The 21,555-nt window shown below is 42.7% G+C and overlaps 1 protein-coding gene across 1 annotated transcript in view; it reads left to right on the top strand.

Moving 5' to 3' along the window:
* Positions 1 to 433: 433 nt before the first annotated feature.
* The window catches only part of LOC135078123 (kinesin light chain), a 35,904-nt gene continuing 14,782 nt past the window's right edge, over positions 434 to 21,555 (top strand). Inside the window, exons 1-7 of the mRNA XM_063972705.1 lie at positions 434 to 547; positions 3,092 to 3,269; positions 10,275 to 10,488; positions 13,237 to 13,439; positions 16,318 to 16,445; positions 19,122 to 19,350; positions 19,795 to 19,928. Of these exons, the coding sequence (XP_063828775.1) occupies positions 3,241 to 3,269; positions 10,275 to 10,488; positions 13,237 to 13,439; positions 16,318 to 16,445; positions 19,122 to 19,350; positions 19,795 to 19,928 (937 nt within the window). The 5' untranslated portion in view covers positions 434 to 547; positions 3,092 to 3,240. The remainder of the gene's footprint in view (positions 548 to 3,091; positions 3,270 to 10,274; positions 10,489 to 13,236; positions 13,440 to 16,317; positions 16,446 to 19,121; positions 19,351 to 19,794; positions 19,929 to 21,555) is intronic.

The following is a 21,555-nucleotide window of genomic DNA, read 5'->3' as shown; positions in this document are numbered from 1 at the left end:
TGATAAAAACAAACTAGTGCATACGTTTATTATTACTGTAAATAAAAACACGAATCTTGACTGACCTTATAATCTTGGTGATAACAGGCTAGTAGAATGTCTAGGTCAATTTATGGTAGGTATTTCACATAAATGTCCTTATCATTGATAGTTCGTCTTGTGGTTTGATTGTTATTCTGTCAAATCACATAAACATGCTTTCTGTTCCATACCAACATGCACTTTGATCCTATAAACTTTTTCGTAAAATCGTGTTAACTAGATAAAATATGCTATGTCATAGCGTGGAGATAAGATTTAAAGCTATGAATATCACAGCCATTTCATCGAGTTCACCTGTCGCTATACTATCGACTCGATAATGCTAATCGAGTGGCGCCGAGGCGCGCGCCGCACTAGGCCACCGCTACCACTAGTCGATTCACTCCAGTACGCAATTCACCTCCGGCGCGGACGGACGCGTGCTGTCGCTCCCAAGAGCCGGCATTAAAATAACCACTTTGAAACCGTTTACGCGTCCATTTCAACAACCGTCCTGAAACTCACCGTAATAATCTTCAACCTGTGTCTCTCAATGTTCGCTACCTTGGAAGGATCAATGTTCATTCAACAATGTTTTTCTTCTTCAAATTAATTGGTCGCATCAGGCGATAATCATGCTTTTTCTTATTAATGTATTTGGACACTAACAATTTTAACGTACAGCCACAAATCACGCTTTTAAAAAAAATAGAAACGTTATTGCGTGTTTGTAAACGAGGTCTTGTAAAATCGATTACGTTCCAACTATGATGCGGCTTCGTGAAGCTAGTGAAATACAACATTTTCCATTCGATCAAAAGAAAAATTTTTAACCCACCCACATGGTAATAAAGATTCTGAGTATTCTTGTAAGTCCGATCGGGTCAATAAACTAAATTCATGTGAATAAAAAATTCTTCAACGTAATTAGAATTTCATAACAGATTGAATTTTATTGTTTTTCTTTTGAAAGGCACATTCGATCACACGAAGAAAGCTTCCGTTGATTAATCAACTTTCGATTTTTCTCAATCGAGGCATTGTTCAAGCTATTTTCAATGGACGCCCAGTAATTGAAATTATCTGACTATTAAAGATATAAAGATTAGTTGACCCAAATGATAGCAACGCGAATAGTGCGATAGTATCGTTATTTTATAAAGCGAGCGGCTGAACGGCATGAGAAAACGGCCCGGGCGCACACATTCTTTTCACGATTAAAGTCCTCAGTCATTAACATTTCTGCGCTGGTATTCGCGTTTCGTAAAATTTAATTACGACCACGTTAATACACTTTATAATACTCGAACGGCTGGTTTTTCCTTCTCCTAATGAACATTCGGATGTGATTCGGATTTTATTGACAACTGCACGTCAAATCAATTATTTATTGTAAGATGAACATCTTACTAGTCGGTTATCAAATTAATTTAGAAAATATACTATGGAGAGACTGCTGAACAAAAGATGGATTATAAAATTTATAACAGTCGTACATTTTCGTTATTAAATTCGCAATTTAAACCGCAAACGGTAAAGTCGTATTAAAAAACAATGTTGATTGTTGTACATGTATTGCATTAAGCTCAAAGTAACAGAACTCTTTTTATCTTTGCCAGTAATTCAGATCTGGCCTCATTACTGAGTATTAAAAAGCAGGAAGCAAAAAGGCTCTCTTCATGGTTTCACTCGGAAATATCGAAGGATTTCTAGCTGATTTAAATTCTCTGAGTCAAAGGGTACCGCTTCCGTTGAAATGTTGGAGAGCTTTTGCCGAGCTTAAGATTTCCCTCAGGAACTCCGGGCAGAATGAAGTTTTCAGTTCATAAAATATGGTTACTAATCTGTGGAACTCTTTATTATTCATATCGTCATACGTTAACAGGTCATTGTCTTAAACATATAAAATATTCAATACATGCAGTTGCGCGTCAAATGAAATCACCCAGTTACCGGAATCAAAGCAGAATGTGGTTGCAAATCGCTCGTTAGATTCGCAATTATCGCATGATTTCCACCGAGTCATGCGTTATTTACATTTTTACTTCAATATTTTAAGTTATATCGAATATATTTTCAAGTGTGTATCGTTAATCCAATTGGACGTAATAATACATCTAATCTTCACTCTAAAACTGAATAGTTTAAGAACACCAATCTGCAAAAAAATAATGAAATATTAAAATATTTCGACGCAAATGCTAGGTTTAATTATTTTCCTATTCTTGCTGCTACTGAGTGATTGCGAAAGTATTTTCATTAAATTAATATTGTTGCGCACTGCGGCATCATAACTTATTTAGTGTTCTATTGTAGTTTTCTTGTTTCTTGGAAAATGAAGCTCCCACATCCATCATGGAATACATGCTTGAAACAACGGCACCCAATGTTTACTATGGTAATAAAGCTCGCTTTTATGACGTTGTATCTGGATTAATGAACTTACGCCGATCGACTTCGATATGTAGCTTGGATTTATTTATGACGTAACAAAAACAAATTATTCTAAAATACGATGTTTGATAACAAATAATGCCACACGTCGTTGATATGATGCAAAAACAAAAGGCGATAGCATTGTCAACGGATGAGTTTAAGGGATCAACGACACACCAGCGGCGGAGTTGCGTAGGAGTTGATCTATTTTAACTCTTCAGTTTATATTTCGAACTCTTTCTTTCTCGGGGGAAACGTATAGCGTCGTTGCGTACAGTTGAAGAATTGTGCAACTATTGGCACGGCATTTATTTTCCTCACGATGTGTGCCAAAACCACACGTGGATGACCTGAGCCGATATAGATAACGCTTCCTTAGTGGGTTCATGGCGTTTCATGCCCTGTTTTTGTTTGTTTCGATAACGATATGTCGGTTTAGTTAATAAAACGAAAATCTAACGAAACGGGCTAAAAATCTACATACAACCATTTTAATTTTGTTTTGTCAAAACAACTTACTTCCTCATGCAATATTGATTTTCGTGACAATGAAAAATTAACATGCATACATCCTTCCAAGGTTGCTACAAATAGTTTTTTAAATTCTGAAATTCAAATTTACATTTATTTACAGTGGACAGTGTTAGAACTTAGAAGTTAGTCATAAAACAATATTTTGCTACAATATTTACTACGTGGAAGTTGTGTGATAAGAATGCCGTTCATTACGTCGTTCTAGTGTGGTGAAATGGATTAATTTGTTAGTTGCCCACCAATTGTATAATGTCGAAGACTCTGAACGCATACAGAATGTGAGTATGAAGTTATTTATGTTTCATTTCAATTATATTCGTCATGTCAGCACCTATTCATTTCATTGTCTGTTTAACAATAACACTGTTGACACACAAGAAACGTTCAACAACGACAACATGGTTGTAATTTGTTTCGATTTCGACAGAGTGTACGAAAGTGAGAGTGTCTCAAGGTGTTAGTTCATCTGACTGATTATGTTTTTTAATAATTAGTATTTTAGGAACATTAGAAATAAAAAACATTGCAAATTTTTCAGAAACAGTTACGAGTCGTCATCAGCTTTTCAAATCTCTTTATTTGTAGACTAATTATTCTGCACAATATGGACGTTACATTAGCGCACTTGGGAATAAATTATGGTGCGACGAAGTGGCTCTATAAATCTCGGCCCCTTATGATTATGGGCAAACGACGGCCGAATTACGGGTCATTAATGAGTGTAATATGTTCACTTTCAACCGTCTAGACTTGCTCATCATCAACCTCCATACAAACATTTGCTTTTAAAAAGCTGTTATGTCGTCCACGAAGTTTATTGATGACTCTTCTTCGTGTAGGGTGTGATGAACATCAATTCTTATAGGCATGACGATGGTCAAGTTACGTTTTACTTTACGGGGCCTGAAAAGCCCCAGTTTCGCTCTTGAATCTACATAATCGATATCATATTTCTCATTTTTCGTAAACTTTGTTTTGCTCAGTCTACAAAGTATGTGGAACACTGGAACAACTTGTAAAATCTCATCTCTGCGAATAGACGAAGTTGGGCAGCAACTGCTTCCAAGTTGTTTCCTCCGAAGGCGCTTACGTACATTCGGTGTACTTAGTTTTATCAGTCACGTCTGTAACTTTCGCTTTGCTGTTAATTTATAAAAGGAGGAAGCCGATTAACTAAGATAGTTCTGACTCGAAAACAGCTTGTTAATCACTTTCTATTGTTATTTCTCCCAGCCAACCTTTACAAGCCTTTATGTTATTAATTTACTTTTTAAATCAACTTCCAGACGGTTTGTCTTGTCAGCATTATTACCAGAATGTACCTGTTACATAATTTCAGCCAAGTAGCTCGTCTAAATTCGCGCCCTTGACCTTTTGTGCCCTTTCAGAATCATCCATCTAGAGTTCTCGGCTTACTGACCTTGAAAGGATTTGCTCAAGGGTAGTGGGTATTAGATTAACGTATTGGGATTTTAGCATTTATATTGCTTTTATAATAAATGAAGATAAATAACTTGAAACTGAAAAAATTGGCACACATCTTTGGGTCTTACCCATTTCAGCAGCTCTCTATGAGTGAGGTGGCGGATAATACGGGTCCGAAAATACGTGCGGGCACTGACATCCACGCCTTTTCACATGTCTACCGAGAGCTTTTACCACCTGTGATTATAATCTGTACACTGTCAGAAGGCAGCGGGTTCGCATCCCACCTGAACTGAAGCAGGTTGTAGATTAGTTAATGACAGACTTTTTGAGATTAATCTGGGAAGTTTAATTAGTTCTCACTCTTTGCCGCTCTTAAATTAATAATGAGTGATCATTAGTCTAGTATTGATGTTGTGTTGATCCGTAAAGTGTAATACTTTAACAAAAACTAGACATTGTGAAAAATATTCAGAGTAGGATTTTATAAAAGCTTCATTAGTTATTAATTAACACTTTTGCACTGTCTAAACTAACTGATGAAAATGTAACCATAACTTTTTTCGTTAATTGCTCAACTTTGCTTAGATAGATACAATTTACAGCAAAATATAATAATGAATCGCATCACGAAATAGTGTTTTAAATATTTATTGCTAAATCATCTCATACCGTCGGAATCCAAATAGATCAATGAACCAGGCGAGACATTTTAGTTTCAATTCAGCATCAGCTTTACAGCCGTGGCCCCGGTTGCCTTTATGTCTAGACGCATCGATTGGCCGGCCTTTGTCCTTATATGAACACAGTATAATTGCATTAGGGTAACTCGGGCCCTTTGTTTGTGATTCGCAGATCACATTTATTCTCAGTACCAGCACCACTATTTGATCAGCCCGTGAGTCACTCGTTGTCGTTGCCGAGTCTAGCTTGTTTGTTGTCTGATTTAGTAGCCATAAAGAGTGGTCCTAGGGATGTCGTAGGTAGTGCTAAAATATCGATATTATTCTTTAGTATAGATTTCTGGCGATCTAAAATCTAGCCTTTCCTCTTATTCCTACTGACCACGAGTAAATAGCTATCTGATTGACTTGTAATCTATCATAATGAGTTCATTTGTTAGATGGAAACAGAACACTGTTTTATCACTTGAAATTTTAAATCGATACGGATGCCAAAATATTAAATATCGCAGAAAAGTATCGATATTATATCGATGTTTTTTAACACTTAAGTTATCCTTGGCATCTTTACATTGCAGTCATTGCGCATCTCATTCAGTCGACCAACGCGATGTATTGTCTGCTGAAACCGTTATTGTTCTTTTTATAAACGTGCTGTTTATTAGTTGCACTAATTGTAGTTGTTATGTAAGTGTCGCTTCATGGATTAGTTTAACGAATGACGTCATTGTTGCCAATAATGTTGCTTAGAAAATATTTCCTTTGTTCAGCTGTACAAATATTTTACCAAATCTGCGGCATATTGCAGTATCATATGAGTACCAGTTGCTTCTGGCTCTCGGCCAAGACGAAAGCCTCCATTTCATGGGGTTTAACGAGAAAACGAGAGAGGGAAACTCTTCCCATATCCGTAACCCCCGGTGAATTGGAGTTTGTTTTACGACGGATTTTATTGCGTCTGGGATCAAGTATGCTTCAATATTTTGAATAGATAGGTACAGATGTTGTCTGCAATGTAGGAATACCCAAACATATACCAAGTAATAAGTCGATTTTATTAGTTTCTGCGCCCATAACATATTATTGTGACCCCAAGCAAAACAACGACGTCATCAAGATAAACCCAACAACGTATGCCTCAAGCATTATTTGCTGGACTCATTCGCCCCGAAACCGTGTCAACATTAATAGGCGCCCGAAAATGTAATCAAATGTAGACTAATTTCTCCTTTTCTAGAGCCTAACACGTAGACGTAGTTAAGGGGGGTTGTCGCCCTTGGTAGCCATGGCAACGGGTATTTTATGCGGCCCACGTCGCTCATTCCTCTCCCCCATGAGAAGGGGGTTGAACTCGGTACGAATTCGGCAAGGCTACGAGCCGGTACCTCTGGATTATATGAACTAGTGAGTCGGGTTTAGTGCTTTGAACCAGACTCCATTGATCAGCCACCTGGAATTGTGAAAGTAGAGGTAATTGTCTTACATTAGAGACTGGTTTCCTATGTAGGTATCTACTTCTAATGCGAACTTTTTTTGCATATGTCGTGGGGTGGGAATAATGGAATGGCTAAGTGCTGACTAGAGTTACGGCGAATTTACCCTTTTTTACTAAAACTGAAAAAATAGTAAAAAGTTAGTGCTTCGCTTAAAAGCACTAACTATACTGGCTGCTTGAAGTAGCAGCCAGTATGTAAACAAAGAATACCTGAGGCGTCTAGTTTCAAATCCCGCTAAAACGATTTTGATAAGATTTCGAGAAATTGAAAAAAACCGCTTATCCATATAGCTTTGGCCTTAGGCAAAAAAAAATATGATACGAATTATTATTGTCATCTGGCAATACTAACAGTAATTGCTATTTATCTTTAAATTAAATATAATTTGAATTATAATGAAAACTATTTTCATTTTGGCGTATTTTTTTACGAACATTCGGTTTTAATGGGATTTGAAACGGACATGTTGTATTTTAGCGGAATTTGATAAGAGCAAATTATGAAGCAAGCACGTTATGAAAAAATCTCCATACTGATTTCGCAGTCACGTGACCAAAATACCGTGCTACCATTGGTCAATCAACTTTTAGAGGGTTTTGAAAGAAACGGACGGCGTTTTAGCGGAGTTTGTAACATAAACCGAATTTTAAGTGCTAGTTTAGTAGTCTTTTAGTGTATTTTGATCGAAAATAATTGAACAGTATGATGAGAAAATTGCAGTAGCATCATTTAGAGATATAAACAGAAATTAGTTGCAGGAGCGTTTTAGCGGGTTTTGAAACTAGACGACTCACCTATACACGAATGTTTTCTTTTTATACAATACACGACACAAAATGGTTTCGGCATTGAACAATTGTTAGAAAATGGATGTATTTATTCCATTAAACCGTTTAGGTTCAGTATAGTTCTCACGAGTGTTTGCCTATTGTTATGTGACCATCTTTACTTTGTGGAAGGTCATATTGTTTAGCTATACCTTGATAATGAAGTTATTCCCAAACACGGAAAAAGAAAATTGTGATGATATAAGAGATATAAACAAATTATTAGTAGAGTTACGAACGATACTTCAAGTAAATACTGTGGCATTTTATCTAGTTCAAGTCTGATGTACACTATTCTTATTTCATTCCTGGCTTTGATAAATTAATGAAAATAACTGTAATAATGAAAATTCCTATGTATTCTTAAAAGATTTTCTTTTCTTTCTTTTTTGTAATCTGAAATTAATCAAATAATTAATAATACCTGTACCGTTAGCTTGTTCAAGAAATTAATTAAATGTTTATTGGTAATTTCATTTCAGTTATAACAGTTTTGTTAGAATATCTCCTGAGGCTATCCTTTTGTTCCTTAACATCGTTCATCGCATCCCTTTTAACCTTTACCCTACGCAAAAAGGTTTTATGTAAAATCCTTACTTATAAAATTTTCTATGTATTTATGTTACCTTTAATCACGTTTTATTAAATGTTGGATTTTCTCTGGCCTAGACAATGTAAGATTCATAGTGAATTTCGCATAAAAATTACATCAACGTCTCGTATAATGTGTTAACGTAATTTAGGCCGTAACGAAGTGATCACGACTTAGATTCGAAATGTAATGTACTGTTTAAAGATAGGTACCATAATTTGTGACGTTTATGACGTATATGATAACAGTATAAAATAACGGTGTTTTTAAGTGTCTTGAAAGGCAGGGTCTAGAATCTAGATTGCGTTTTGAATCATAATAACCCTTGACAAATTCGTAATGTAGAACGAAGGAAGTACCCATTCTCCAAAACTGTTTGGTAATTTGCATATTATTGAAATGATACATAACATTTTGTCACGTTCAAATCATAAATTAGTATTCAGCTAGTAGCCCTGTCATAGTTAAAATTTGATATGGCTGCGATTATAATGTTAACACCTTGTACTTGTATCCTTTATAATCTAACATCGGCATACATATGAATTTAAATACCTACCACAGGCAAGTTGCCAAGCTTTTAATCACTAATTACACAAATAAATTATGATTCCTATTTTATTTTGTAAACAGTGATGTATTTTTATTGTTGTCTAACATTATTCCTAACAAATATTCATGTTGTTACTGTAATAAGCTGCTAAGTTATTCGTGTATCGGCTATTCACTTACTTACCTACTTATTACCTAATTATAACCGCTAATTAAGTTACGGTCATTTGACGTTAATCTTGTTTTAAAGCTTATTTACGTAACCGAGATTGTCGGTATTTCGGCGAAATGTAGTAACGGTTATGATTTACTTACACACACTATTTTTGTGTGTTTTATGTGCCTTCTATTACAAACAAACACCCTATTTCTCAAAAAAATGAAGCTTGTTTTCTCAGTGAAATAAAAAATAATAAATATAAGTTTAACAAAAATGTCATACCGTTAAAATGATCTTTATTTCACGTTATCAAAGTGTTTTAACAGAAAAATCTTTCTTTTTATTATCTTTATTTACGTCATCAAAGTGCTTTTTGACATAGCGGTTTTGCTTACTACAGCTTCAAATTCTCTGGGCACCGGTTTTGTTCCAAGTTTCAGCGTTTGACGTCTTGTTTTTATTTCATACTGTATCAATCTTATAAGAACTGCTCATTTTGCACATAGATATCTAGCTACCTGGTAATATTGTAGTGATCGCAAATCGAATTACCAGGACGTCAGCTCCACTATGTTCCCGACCGCGGCTCTTCCGGCGCACATTCTCACGGCACATCGGCGGCCCATATCGCCGCACCACGACTTTCGCAATATCCACTTCCACCTTTTTTCTGGTGTCAATGGACCGGCGTAATGCACACTTCCTCTGTTGTCCACTCGATGTCGACCGTTCGACCTGAATCGAAAGACACAAAAATACGATATTTTACAAAACAACGCTTAAATTATTGCTGCAAATATCAATTAATGAATTCTATAATGAAAAATGGCATTCAGATATCCGTGTTTCGCTTCGTTTATAAATAAATAATGAATAGGATCATCCATAAAGCTAATCAAGTTTATTAATCGCGTTTTCACCTTTCACACTAAAAAGTGTGTCTGCTGTCTGTCTCGTCTTGATTTGTATTGTTGTTAAGATCAGTCTCCAGCCAGTGCAGTATAAATCTTGCGTACTTATTATTTATTTGGATAATATTGCTACTTTGATTGTATCATTAAGTGGAATTATTCTTTGAAGAGTCATCATACTTTCTCCTGTCCTTCCACCTGTCCAAAATTAAATAGATGATAAATAAATATTTTTATGTTTCGTAACTCCATCGACTGTGTCTGCGAATCGTCATGTCTTCGGCTATTTATTAGTCAAATAGCTTAATGCAATATGAAATGTGTCGCGCAAAAAAAGCAGCTTCATTTACCCAAATGTATGTTATCATTAAAAATGTATCAACACGATTAGGTTTGCAAATGATACATACATATTCTTGTTGTGACTAACATCAATAAAGACAGCCGTGACAAATATGTTGCTTCTTGATTACAATCTCATCTGAAGGATGCAGACGCGATCTTTAAAGTAGCGAGTTGACCAGAAGTTGCATATTCACTTGTGTCATCAACAACACAAAACACTCTTGAGCTGATCATCGATTTTCATCTTTATTACATTGGCACTATAACTCATTATTCCCTATCTTGTCCACAGAAAGAAGATCGAATCCCTAGGCAGGATGACGGCGATGACGCAGGAGGAGATGGTGGCCGGCGCGCGGACTGTCGCCGCCGGCCTCGAGGCCCTGAGGGCCGAACACGCACAGTTGCTGGCAGGCCTGGCCTCTAATACAGACCACGAGCACGAGAAGGCAGCCCTGGTCAGGAAGAGCATCGACGCCATCGAGCTCGGGCTTGGAGAAGCACAGGTGAGAGTCTAAGTGTAACGTTAGAAGGCTTGAGGGCGAACACGCACAGTTGCTGGCAGGCCTTGCCTTCAACAAGGATCATGAACACAAGATGGCAGCCCTGGTCAGGAAGAGCACCGATGCCATTGAGTTCGGGCTTGGAGAAGCACAGGTGAGTCTAAGAATGATAATAGCCTTAAGGATCTGAGGGCCGAACACGCACAGTTGCTGGCAGGCCTGGCCTCCAACACGGATCATGAACACGAAAAGGCAGCCCTGGTCAGGAAGAGCATCGATGCCATTGAGCTCGGGCTTGGAGAAGCACAGGTGAGAGTCTAAGTGTAACGTTAGAAGGCTTGAGGGCGAACACGCACAGTTGCTGGCAGGCCTTGCCTTCAACAAGGATCATGAACACAAGATGGCAGCCCTGGTCAGGAAGAGCACCGATGCCATTGAGTTCGGGCTTGGAGAAGCACAGGTGAGTCTAAGAATGATAATAGCCTTAAGGATCTGAGGGCCGAACACGCACAGTTGCTGGCAGGCCTGGCCTCCAACACGGATCATGAACACGAGAAGGCAGCCCTGGTCAGGAAGAGCATCGACGCCATTGAGCTCGGGCTTGGAGAAGCACAGGTCAGTGTCCTTTGTTCATTTTTGACGTTAAGGGACGAACACGCACAGCTGTACGGCGGCCTTGGTCTCAGAAGCTCTGGTTAGTGTCCAAAAGTGTCCGTTAGTCTCAAGGCCTTGAGGGCAGAACACGCACAGTTGCTGGCAGGCCTGGCCTCCAACACGGATCATGAACACGAGAAGGCAGCCCTGGTCAGGAAAGGCATCGACGCCATCGAGCTCGGGCTTGGAGAAGCACAGGTGAAGTGTGACATTAAGGCACGAACAAATAATTCAGTACGGCGACTTTGCTTCGAACCATCTCTGGTTAGGGTCCAAAAGTGTCCGTTAGTCTCAAGGCCTTGAGGGCCGAACACGCACAGTTGCTGGCAGGTCTTGCCTCCAACACAGACCACGAGCACGAGAAGGCAGCCTTATGCCCGTTTTTTTCACCATCAATGCCTAATTTTTAAGTGACCCCTATGAAAACAAAATTCCTGTTATTCCTTACCGGGAATTAGTCAGGAAGAGCATCGATGCCATCGAGCTCGGACTTGGAGAAGCACTGGTCAGTGTCTGATTGTGATTGTGATATTAACCATGACAATCTAAAAGACAAGCTGAACTTTTTGCCCTGCCTGGGTTTGGGCTTTGAGTCTCTGACCAAGTAGGCCTCAACCTTTAAGCGTCAGTAGTGACCGAAATGAGGAAATGATTAAGAGTCTAGTTATTATTACGTGTATTTACGTGTAATTTTCATGGAAATTATAGATATGGAGTAAATTAAATTACTCATATCCTTTTCGATGATGTAATTTATATGTTTAGATGTCTTGACTGCGAGTGAATGAATGAAGATTTATCGGGACGATTCAATCGACTCAACGTCTCAACCTGTTGCTATAAAGCTCTGTCAACAATAGATTACGAGTAATGTCTCTATCCTTCGCACATGTTTGCGGTTGGTCGATCTTCATGCGTCCCGCACATGTGCTCAACAAAACAAACGAAACGTGATCGAGTGCGGTCAGGGCTTTGGGTTTCACTATCTCGATTCGAGCATAACGTGTGGATGGTCATATTTCCACGTTTGAGGTCTCCCCTCTGCGGTTTGATGAAGATACGCGTGGCGCTACATGTGTCTGAAGCTAGAATCGTTGCACCATGAAAACTTATCCCTTTGGAGGAGCTACAGTGATGTACTCTTTTTACAAAAAGAGTAACATTACGGTAGTTGTTCACGGCAAAAGGAATTGCTGTTAATAATTCCAAATTATATGCTTAACTGCTCGCATTCGATATGCATGATACTAGATTTTTTATTGCTGATAAACATAAATCCTTAATTTAGATGTCGAACAGCAATTAGGAAAACCAGTTCAGTCTGCATATTCATTGATATAGACGATATAAATAATTCGCTTTCTCGCTGGAAAGTTTTTAAAAGTATTTTAAAAGACAGCCCTTAGGGCGTGAGGGTGTCCTACATTCAGTCAATGCTTAAAGGACTTTTCTTGGCGCGGCATTTAGGTCACCTCTTATCTTCGTTCGCCGAGGCGCCTTTTGAATCAAAACCTAAGCTTTGATTCGCCTTAGAAAAGTCTGAATCTTTTGATGACAAGTAAACCATTAAGGTCGTTTTTTCAATTTGTAAAAGTGTCTATTGTCTCACTCAGATAAAAAAGAAAGCTTACAAGTCCTTTTTACCGCCGTAGGAAACATTTTAGTCCGTAACGCAGGCGAGAGAGCGCGCGCACGCCCCATTCATCATGGCACAAAGAATAATTAAGTACCACTACATTATGACTCCACTCGGGCGTCATCACAAAAGCTTACGCGCCACCCCTTTGTCAGTTGGATGTTTGGTCTGTTGCTCTGGCGCAATTTACAAGCGAGGACTATTTTTTTATGGAAGCAAATAATTTATGGTAGGTAGGTAGGTGAATAATGCATTTCAATATTGTTATCGAAAATATGCTAAATACGTCAATAAAATTGAAATTGCCCGGAATTGCCACGTGATCATACTTTATGTACTCTTTTCTGAACACCCGATTGCTTTTTTATTGGAAATTGTTGTGTTGTTCTATCCTGACGACTGTTGAGTTAATTGATCTATTGAAATCATCAATTTTCAAACTGCCCGTCTCTCCATTCCAGGTGATGATGACCCTCGCCTCCCACTTGCAACTGGTCGAGGCCGAGAAACAGAAGCTCCGCACACAGGTCCGCAGGCTGTGCCAGGAGAACGCCTGGCTCCGCGACGAGCTGGCGGCGGCGCAGCAGCGGCTGCAGGCGTCCGAGCAGCGCGTGGCGCAGCTGGAGGAGGAGAACAAGCACCTGCAGTTCATGGCCTCCATCCGGTGAGTGCTGGCTACGGCTGGTGACGTCACCGGCAGGAGACTGCGGAACAGTAGCTCCGCATTAGGTCCGCAGGTTTTGTCAATCAGAAGCCAAGATGTGCCAAGAGCAGTGTGACGCAGCTGGAGGAGGAGAACAAGCACCTGCAGTTCATGGCCTCCATCCGGTGAGTGCTGGCTACAGCTGGTGACGTCACTGGCAGGAGTGCGAGGAACAGTAGCTCCGCACACAGGTCCGCAAGATGTGCCAGGAGCAGTGTGACGCAGCTGGAGGAGGAGAACAAGCACCTGCAGTTCATGGCCTCCATCCGGTGAGTGCTGGCTACAGCTGGATGACGTCACTGGCAGGAGAGCGAGGAACAGTAGCTCCGCACACAGGTCCGCAAGATGTGCCAGGAGCAGTGTGACGCAGCTGGAGGAGGAGAACAAGCACCTGCAGTTCATGGCCTCCATCCGGTGAGTGCTGGCTACAGCTGGATGACGTCACTGGCAGGAGAGCGAGGAACAGTAGCTCCGCACACAGGTCCGCAAGATGTGCCAGGAGCAGTGTGACGCAGCTGGAGGAGGAGAACAAGCACCTGCAGTTCATGGCCTCCATCCGGTGAGTGCTGGCTACAGCTGGATGACGTCACTGGCAGGAGAGCGAGGAACAGTAGCTCCGCACACAGGTCCGCAAGATGTGCCAGGAGCAGTGTGACGCAGCTGGAGGAGGAGAACAAGCACCTGCAGTTCATGGCCTCCATCCGGTGAGTGCTGGCTACAGCTGGTGACGTCACTGGCAGGAGTGCGAGGAACAGTAGCTCCGCACACAGGTCCGCAAGATGTGCCAGGAGCAGTGTGACGCAGCTGGAGGAGGAGAACAAGCACCTGCAGTTCATGGCCTCCATCCGGTGAGTGCTGGCTACAGCTGGATGACGTCACTGGCAGGAGAGCGAGGAACAGTAGCTCCGCACACAGGTCCGCAAGATGTGCCAGGAGCAGTGTGACGCAGCTGGAGGAGGAGAACAAGCACCTGCAGTTCATGGCCTCCATCCGGTGAGTGCTGGCTACAGCTGGTGACGTCACTGGCAGGAGTGCGAGGAACAGTAGCTCCGCACACAGGTCCGCAAGATGTGCCAGGAGCAGTGTGACGCAGCTGGAGGAGGAGAACAAGCACCTGCAGTTCATGGCCTCCATCCGGTGAGTGCTGGCTACAGCTGGATGACGTCACTGGCAGGAGAGCGAGGAACAGTAGCTCCGCACACAGGTCCGCAAGATGTGCCAGGAGCAGTGTGACGCAGCTGGAGGAGGAGAACAAGCACCTGCAGTTCATGGCCTCCATCCGGTGAGTGCTGGCTACAGCTGGTGACGTCACTGGCAGGAGTGCGAGGAACAGTAGCTCCGCACACAGGTCCGCAAGATGTGCCAGGAGCAGTGTGACGCAGCTGGAGGAGGAGAACAAGCACCTGCAGTTCATGGCCTCCATCCGGTGAGTGCTGGCTACAGCTGGATGACGTCACTGGCAGGAGAGCGAGGAACAGTAGCTCCGCACACAGGTCCGCAAGATGTGCCAGGAGCAGTGTGACGCAGCTGGAGGAGGAGAACAAGCACCTGCAGTTCATGGCCTCCATCCGGTGAGTGCTGGCTACAGCTGGTGACGTCACTGGCAGGAGTGCGAGGAACAGTAGCTCCGCACACAGGTCCGCAAGATGTGCCAGGAGCAGTGTGACGCAGCTGGAGGAGGAGAACAAGCACCTGCAGTTCATGGCCTCCATCCGGTGAGTGCTGGCTACAGCTGGATGACGTCACTGGCAGGAGAGCGAGGAACAGTAGCTCCGCACACAGGTCCGCAAGATGTGCCAGGAGCAGTGTGACGCAGCTGGAGGAGGAGAACAAGCACCTGCAGTTCATGGCCTCCATCCGGTGAGTGCTGGCTACAGCTGGTGACGTCACTGGCAGGAGTGCGAGGAACAGTAGCTCCGCACACAGGTCCGCAAGATGTGCCAGGAGCAGTGTGACGCAGCTGGAGGAGGAGAACAAGCACCTGCAGTTCATGGCCTCCATCCGGTGAGTGCTGGCTACAGCTGGATGACGTCACTGACAGGAGAGCGAGGAACAAGCTCCGCACTGGGTCCGCAGGCTGTGCCAGGAGAACGCCTGGCTCCGCGACGAGCTGAGATGTCAGAGGCACCCACTACTGGGCCCCGATTACGCTAAAAATGTTCATCTTCAACGTGCCCGAACGACTAACGAACATCAGCTGTTTTGACAAATCCGTATCACGGTGTCGTTTTGACAGCTAGTTAAAACCAAGCATAGACGTAAACGTAAAGCTAAATACAATGTGACAATGAAAATACTAGGCAGGTACGTCCATTACCGTGATACTGAATTTGCACCTCAGCTGGAATGAAAAACGGAAGAAAGAAAGCTAGAAGCTCCGCACACAGGTCAGCAGGTTTTGCTGACTTACTCTGCTTATTGTGCCACGAGAATGCTTTGCTTGTGTCTGACCAGTTTTCACAGCCCTACCTCTTAACTTAATTCTTCCCTGACAACCGTCAAGTAGACGGTTCTCTAGGATGGTGACTTCTAATAATGCTAACTACATAGAAGTAGTTGGGAAATTGAGCATCTTGCAAACAAGGTTGTTGATCCAGCTGTAGGATGATAATATCTAGTCAGTCAATCTTACAGCTCCATTGTTAAACATATGTACACCATTTATAGACGAAAAATATTTAGTTTGGTTCATCTACCATGATTTACGGTCCGTCTCGCTATGTTTGAACCTCTTCGAGAATTTCATTAAGGCATTGCCACTCCATCGAATGTAAATGACTCGTGTTTTGCGTTAATAATTTCCATAGTTATTGACTTACCGTGATTTATTCCATTGCAGCAAGTACGACAGTGACGTGAACGAAGAGTCGGACAGCGGGCGCAGCGGGCAGACGGAGAGCAAGCGCGACGACCCCATGGTCGACCTGTTCCCTGATGATGACCACGAGGACAACAGGAATAACAAATGTAAGCATTCAATCACTTATGCTTCAACCACACCAACGCGTGCAGATCGCCATCGCCGGCGCAATCATAGTCCAATGACAATCGCGCGACCCATGACAGTCTGCGCGAGCTGTCATTGGCCTATGATCGCGCCGTTGGTGTAGTTGAAGCTTTATGACCAGAAAAATAACCCGATATATCGGTCTATTCCACTTTGATCATCTGGATTTGATTACCCAGGTGATCAAAATGGACTTCAGGCGACACTTTGGTGTCCTTTGCTCACTCATCATCCTTTGATCAAGGAGGACTTCTTATCCATGGGTGATCAAAGGACACCAAACTGTCTTTAAGTCCAGATTAGTCGCAACAACTGCCTATCCTTGATCATCATCATTTCAGCCATAGAACACTGTTGACTATAGGCCTCCCCCTATGATTTCCACAATGACCGGTTGGTAGTAGCCTGCATCCAGCGCCTTCCTGCTATCTTTATGAGATCGTTGGTCCACCTATCCTTGAACTCTTATTAAATTCGTTGCGGTTTCCAAGACAGTAAGCTATCCCCCGGGACTACTCAACTTTCATTAGTTTGATTTCATTGGAGGCCAAACTGTAGATCCTGGCTATACAGGAGTTGCAGTGCAGGTGCAGCAGTGGTTGGAATGAGAAGCTATTAGTCTTTCATTTTATCTTAAAACTAAAAGTAGAACAACATAAAAGCCTTACTTTGTTCCGATAGAAAGGCAAAATCTTACATAATTCAGGCACTAGTTTCCGAGCGTTTATAACGTCGTAAATAAAGGGGAAACACGGCAATCATAGTGGAATGAATACATAATGTGTCTATTCATTGTCTTGAAATAGATTGCGCTATTTTGAGTTCAATCAATAATCTTTATCGATAGCAATTTCCCTGCCAACTTAAATTGAAATCGCTTCATGTAGCGGCTACTGAATGAGTCACTGGAAACGATAGATGTTACTTTCTCTTAGAAACATGCAATCATCTTTCTTATCAGAATTATCTAAATTACTTTGTGTCGAAATAACAATCTTGCAAATAATAACGCGGCAAGGCTCAAGCACAAAATATAACAGAAGACAAACTCCATACTAAACGCGCTCGAGCCACGCACACATAGACACCGCTCCTAGCAAGACTGTCTTGGACGAATGCGAGCGCGACGTGGCGCGACAGACGTTCGCCACACGTTCGCTGTGGTTCGCTTGAGTCACGCGCCGGTCAACCGCTTGTGATATTATTTTGTTTTGCGAAATTGACGAAAATGAGTGAACAGAACAGAAAAAGTCGTCGTTCGGTATTTGGTTGCTTAAACTCATCATTAAATACCGAATTTTCATTTTTTAAATTACCAGTTGATTCGGGGAGGTAAGTAAGTTATTTATTTGAATTTCAATTGAAATTGAAAGCCAACTCAATTATTAGGAATATCGAATTGTTTTAGAGAGGTTTTAGGAATTATTGGATAACTAGCTTTTGCCCGCGGCTTCACCCGCGTGAAATTTAGTTTGTCACAGATCGTCATAAATTATAGCTTATATGTTATTCAGGGTTATAAACAATAATACTGTAAAGTTACATCAAAATCCGTTCAGTAGTTTTTGCGTGAAAGAGCAACAAACATCCAGACATCCAAACTTTTGCATTTATAATATTAGTTGGATAATAGTGTCAACCACTCAACTAAATACTACTTCCTTCTCGTGTATTTGTTTGCAAACTATTACTATAATAACGTACTAAATATAAATAAGTATACGTGGATGTCTGTTATTGTCTTTCTTGCATAGTATTAAGAGTATCATTTTTCTATCATAACGAAATAAACACAACACATGACAAGACAACCCTGGCGCGACGGCCGAGCGTGCGAGCGAGAGAGGTATGCAAAGCGAGGTACATACATGAGTTTACCTTCTGTTATATTTTGTGGCTCAAGGCTGACATTGTCATCATATTGTTTGTACACAGTCGTGTACTAATTAGTAGTTTTTATTAGTCCCATAACACCGTTTTTATTAAAAATAATTTTTGTTTTACAAACTCCTGGTAATTCTACCAGCTAAGTTAAAATAATTAAGTTCACCATAATCAACACTTAAATTGGCAGTACGACACTGAAACCGTTGGTTTATTGTCGCCTGAAATATTATTAAATTTTCTTGATGTCGATGCGAGGTCGAGGTAACTCGTATCAAATTATTATGTAAGCGGCTGTGTTTCTTTTAATTTATTTAGCATCCCGAATGTTTTCTATGCATCATCCTACTAATATTATAAATGCGAAAGTTTGTGTGGATGTCTGGATGTTTGTTACTCTTTCACGCAAAAACTACTGAACGGATTTTGATGAAACTTTCCAGTATTATTGTTTATAACCCAGAATAACATATAGGCTATAATTAATGACGATCTGTGACAAACGAAATTTCACGCGGTTGAAGCCGCGGGCAAAAGCTAGTTTAACCTAAGCAGTTGGTCGTTTTTCGCTTTGCCAGTTGATTTTATGAGCAGCTGATTCGCTGCGAACGATGCGCGCGGTTGCTATTATCCGCAACTAATGCCACTAACGGTCTACAAACTGCCAATAGACAGTCAGCCGCTTATAGTCCGCTTTAAGAGATACACAGCCTAAATGGGTTAGCAAACTAACACGAACATCCCCTTTCCAGCTATGTCTCCCACACCGCCGTCGCAGTTCGCGCAGCAAGTCAACGCGGGTTACGAGATCCCGGCGCGTCTGCGCACACTACACAACCTCGTCATCCAGTACGCGTCGCAGGGCCGCTACGAGGTCGCCGTGCCGCTGTGCAAGCAGGCGCTCGAGGACCTGGAGAAGACCTCCGGCCACGACCACCCCGACGTCGCCACCATGCTCAACATCCTGGCGCTGGTCTACAGGTCAGTGACCCGCGAGGCGCTCTAGACCTCGTACAGTACGCGAGCAGGGCCGCTACGAGGTCGCCGTGCCGCTGTGTGGGTAACATTCGGCCTCTCGTGGGTCCGTATGTTACAGTTCTCGACCTCGTATAGGACCGCTAGGAGATGTCGAGTTACGAAGTATACAGGTCGCTTATCCTACACAATCTTTTCTTGCGATCACTTACCTGAACCTCTTCATAGAGGCGATGGTTGTTCAAGTGAGACTGTTTAGTCTAGTAGATGATTTCGTGTTCGTCGTAAGTGACGTTCGTTCATTTAGCGGAACTCTTGACACAGACCATTTTTCATCCAAGCTGATGTAGCCAGAAGTTAAACAACAATGCGGTTAATTGTTTGGTGTCAATAAAATTAAGATATCATAATAATATAAACATGTGTATTAATTTGACGTCATCGTTGCAGGGACCAAAACAAATACAAGGAGGCTGCCAACCTGCTGAATGACGCGCTGTCGATCCGCGAGAAGACGTTGGGAGAGAACCACCCCGCCGTGGCCGCCACGCTCAACAACCTCGCCGTGCTTTATGGGAAGCGAGGTGTGTATGGCTGCTACACTAAAGGTGCTATTCTGAAGCGCTGGAAGCGCTGTCGAAGGCTGTTTTCAGCAACTCTCTTTGGAATAGCTTTCATTAAGGCTAAATACTCACGTATGCGGGTCCCGCGACACCGGCGGGCGACTAGTAGAATCGCGCAGGCCGCGGTAACGACAGCCTCGGCGGTTTTCTCCCGCACGCTCTGGAATCTATCGGCGGGCGACCATTTTGTACCAGTGACTTGATTGGCGCGATTTCTACAAGTGCGAGTGAAAATCGCGCCGTGAGTTCTTAGCCTAAAAGTCTTGCTGCTGAATGACGCGCTGTCGATCCGCGAGAAGACGTTGGGAGAGAACCACCCCGCCGTGGCCGCCACGCTCAACAACCTCGCCGTGCTTTATGGGAAGCGAGGTGTGTATGGCTGCTACACTAAAGGTGCTATTCTGAAGCGCTGGAAGCGCTGTCGAAGGCTGTTTTCAGCAACTCTCTTTGGAATAGCTTTCATTAAGGCTAAATACTCACGTATGCGGGTCCCGCGACACCGGCGGGCGACTAGTAGAATCGCGCAGGCCGCGGTAACGACAGCCTCGGCGGTTTTCTCCCGCACGCTCTGGAATCTATCGGCGGGCGACCATTTTGTACCAGTGACTTGATTGGCGCGATTTCTACAAGTGCGAGTGAAAATCGCGCCGTGAGTTCTTAGCCTAAAAGTCTTGCTGCTGAATGACGCGCTGTCGATCCGCGAGAAGACGTTGGGAGAGAACCACCCCGCCGTGGCCGCCACGCTCAACAACCTCGCCGTGCTGTATGGGAAGCGAGGTGTGGAAGCAGCTTCTGTAGAATGCAGATACTTATGTAAAAACTAATGCACAACTCACGACGCGGTTTGCGCTCGCAGCGGGCGCGGATGTATGCGGGTCCCGCGGCACCGGCGGGCGACTAAAGCCCGGTCCGTGAGCACTTAGAATTTTGTCCAATGACCCCTAGCTACCCATCCTTATCGCTCGCGCGTAATTATATTGCTGTCGCGACTGTGCGACTGGCACCCGCAGTGAGTGTGCGAGCGCGACAGCAACATAATTACGCGCGAGCGATAAGGATGGGTAGCTAGGGGTCATTGGACAAAATTCTACGTGCTCACGGACCAGACTATAGTAGAATCGCGCGGGCCGCGGTAACCGCAGCCTCGGCGGTTTTCGCCCGCGCGCTCTGCAATCGATCGGCGGGCGATCATTTTGTACCAGTGACTTGATTGGCGCGATTTTTACAAGCGCCCGCGGCGGCTGCGGGTGAAAATCGCGCCGTGAGTTCTTAACCTAACCGCGCAAATAACTGCTCCCGTGAGTTTTGAAATAAAACCGCAATTCCACAACCGCCGCGGGCGCGGGTGTAAATCGCGCCGTGAGTTCTTAGCCTAAAGTCTTGCTGCTGAATGACGCGCTGTCGATCCGCGTGAAGAAGTTGGGAGAGAACCACCCCGCCGTGGCCGCCACGCTTAACAACCTCGCCGTGCTGTATGGGAAAAGAGGTGTGTATGGCTGCTCCTCTGAAGCGCTGCTAAACTAAATGGACAATTTGCTAATTGGACGATTTTAGATTTGGACTAGTTGTAAATTTTGAATCCACTGGA

This window comes from Ostrinia nubilalis, chromosome 14 (assembly GCF_963855985.1).
Source record: "Ostrinia nubilalis chromosome 14, ilOstNubi1.1, whole genome shotgun sequence".
NCBI lineage: Eukaryota > Metazoa > Arthropoda > Insecta > Lepidoptera > Crambidae > Ostrinia > Ostrinia nubilalis.
Note: the sequence above shows the minus strand (reverse complement) of the source record. Positions and strands in the feature narration are given on the sequence as shown.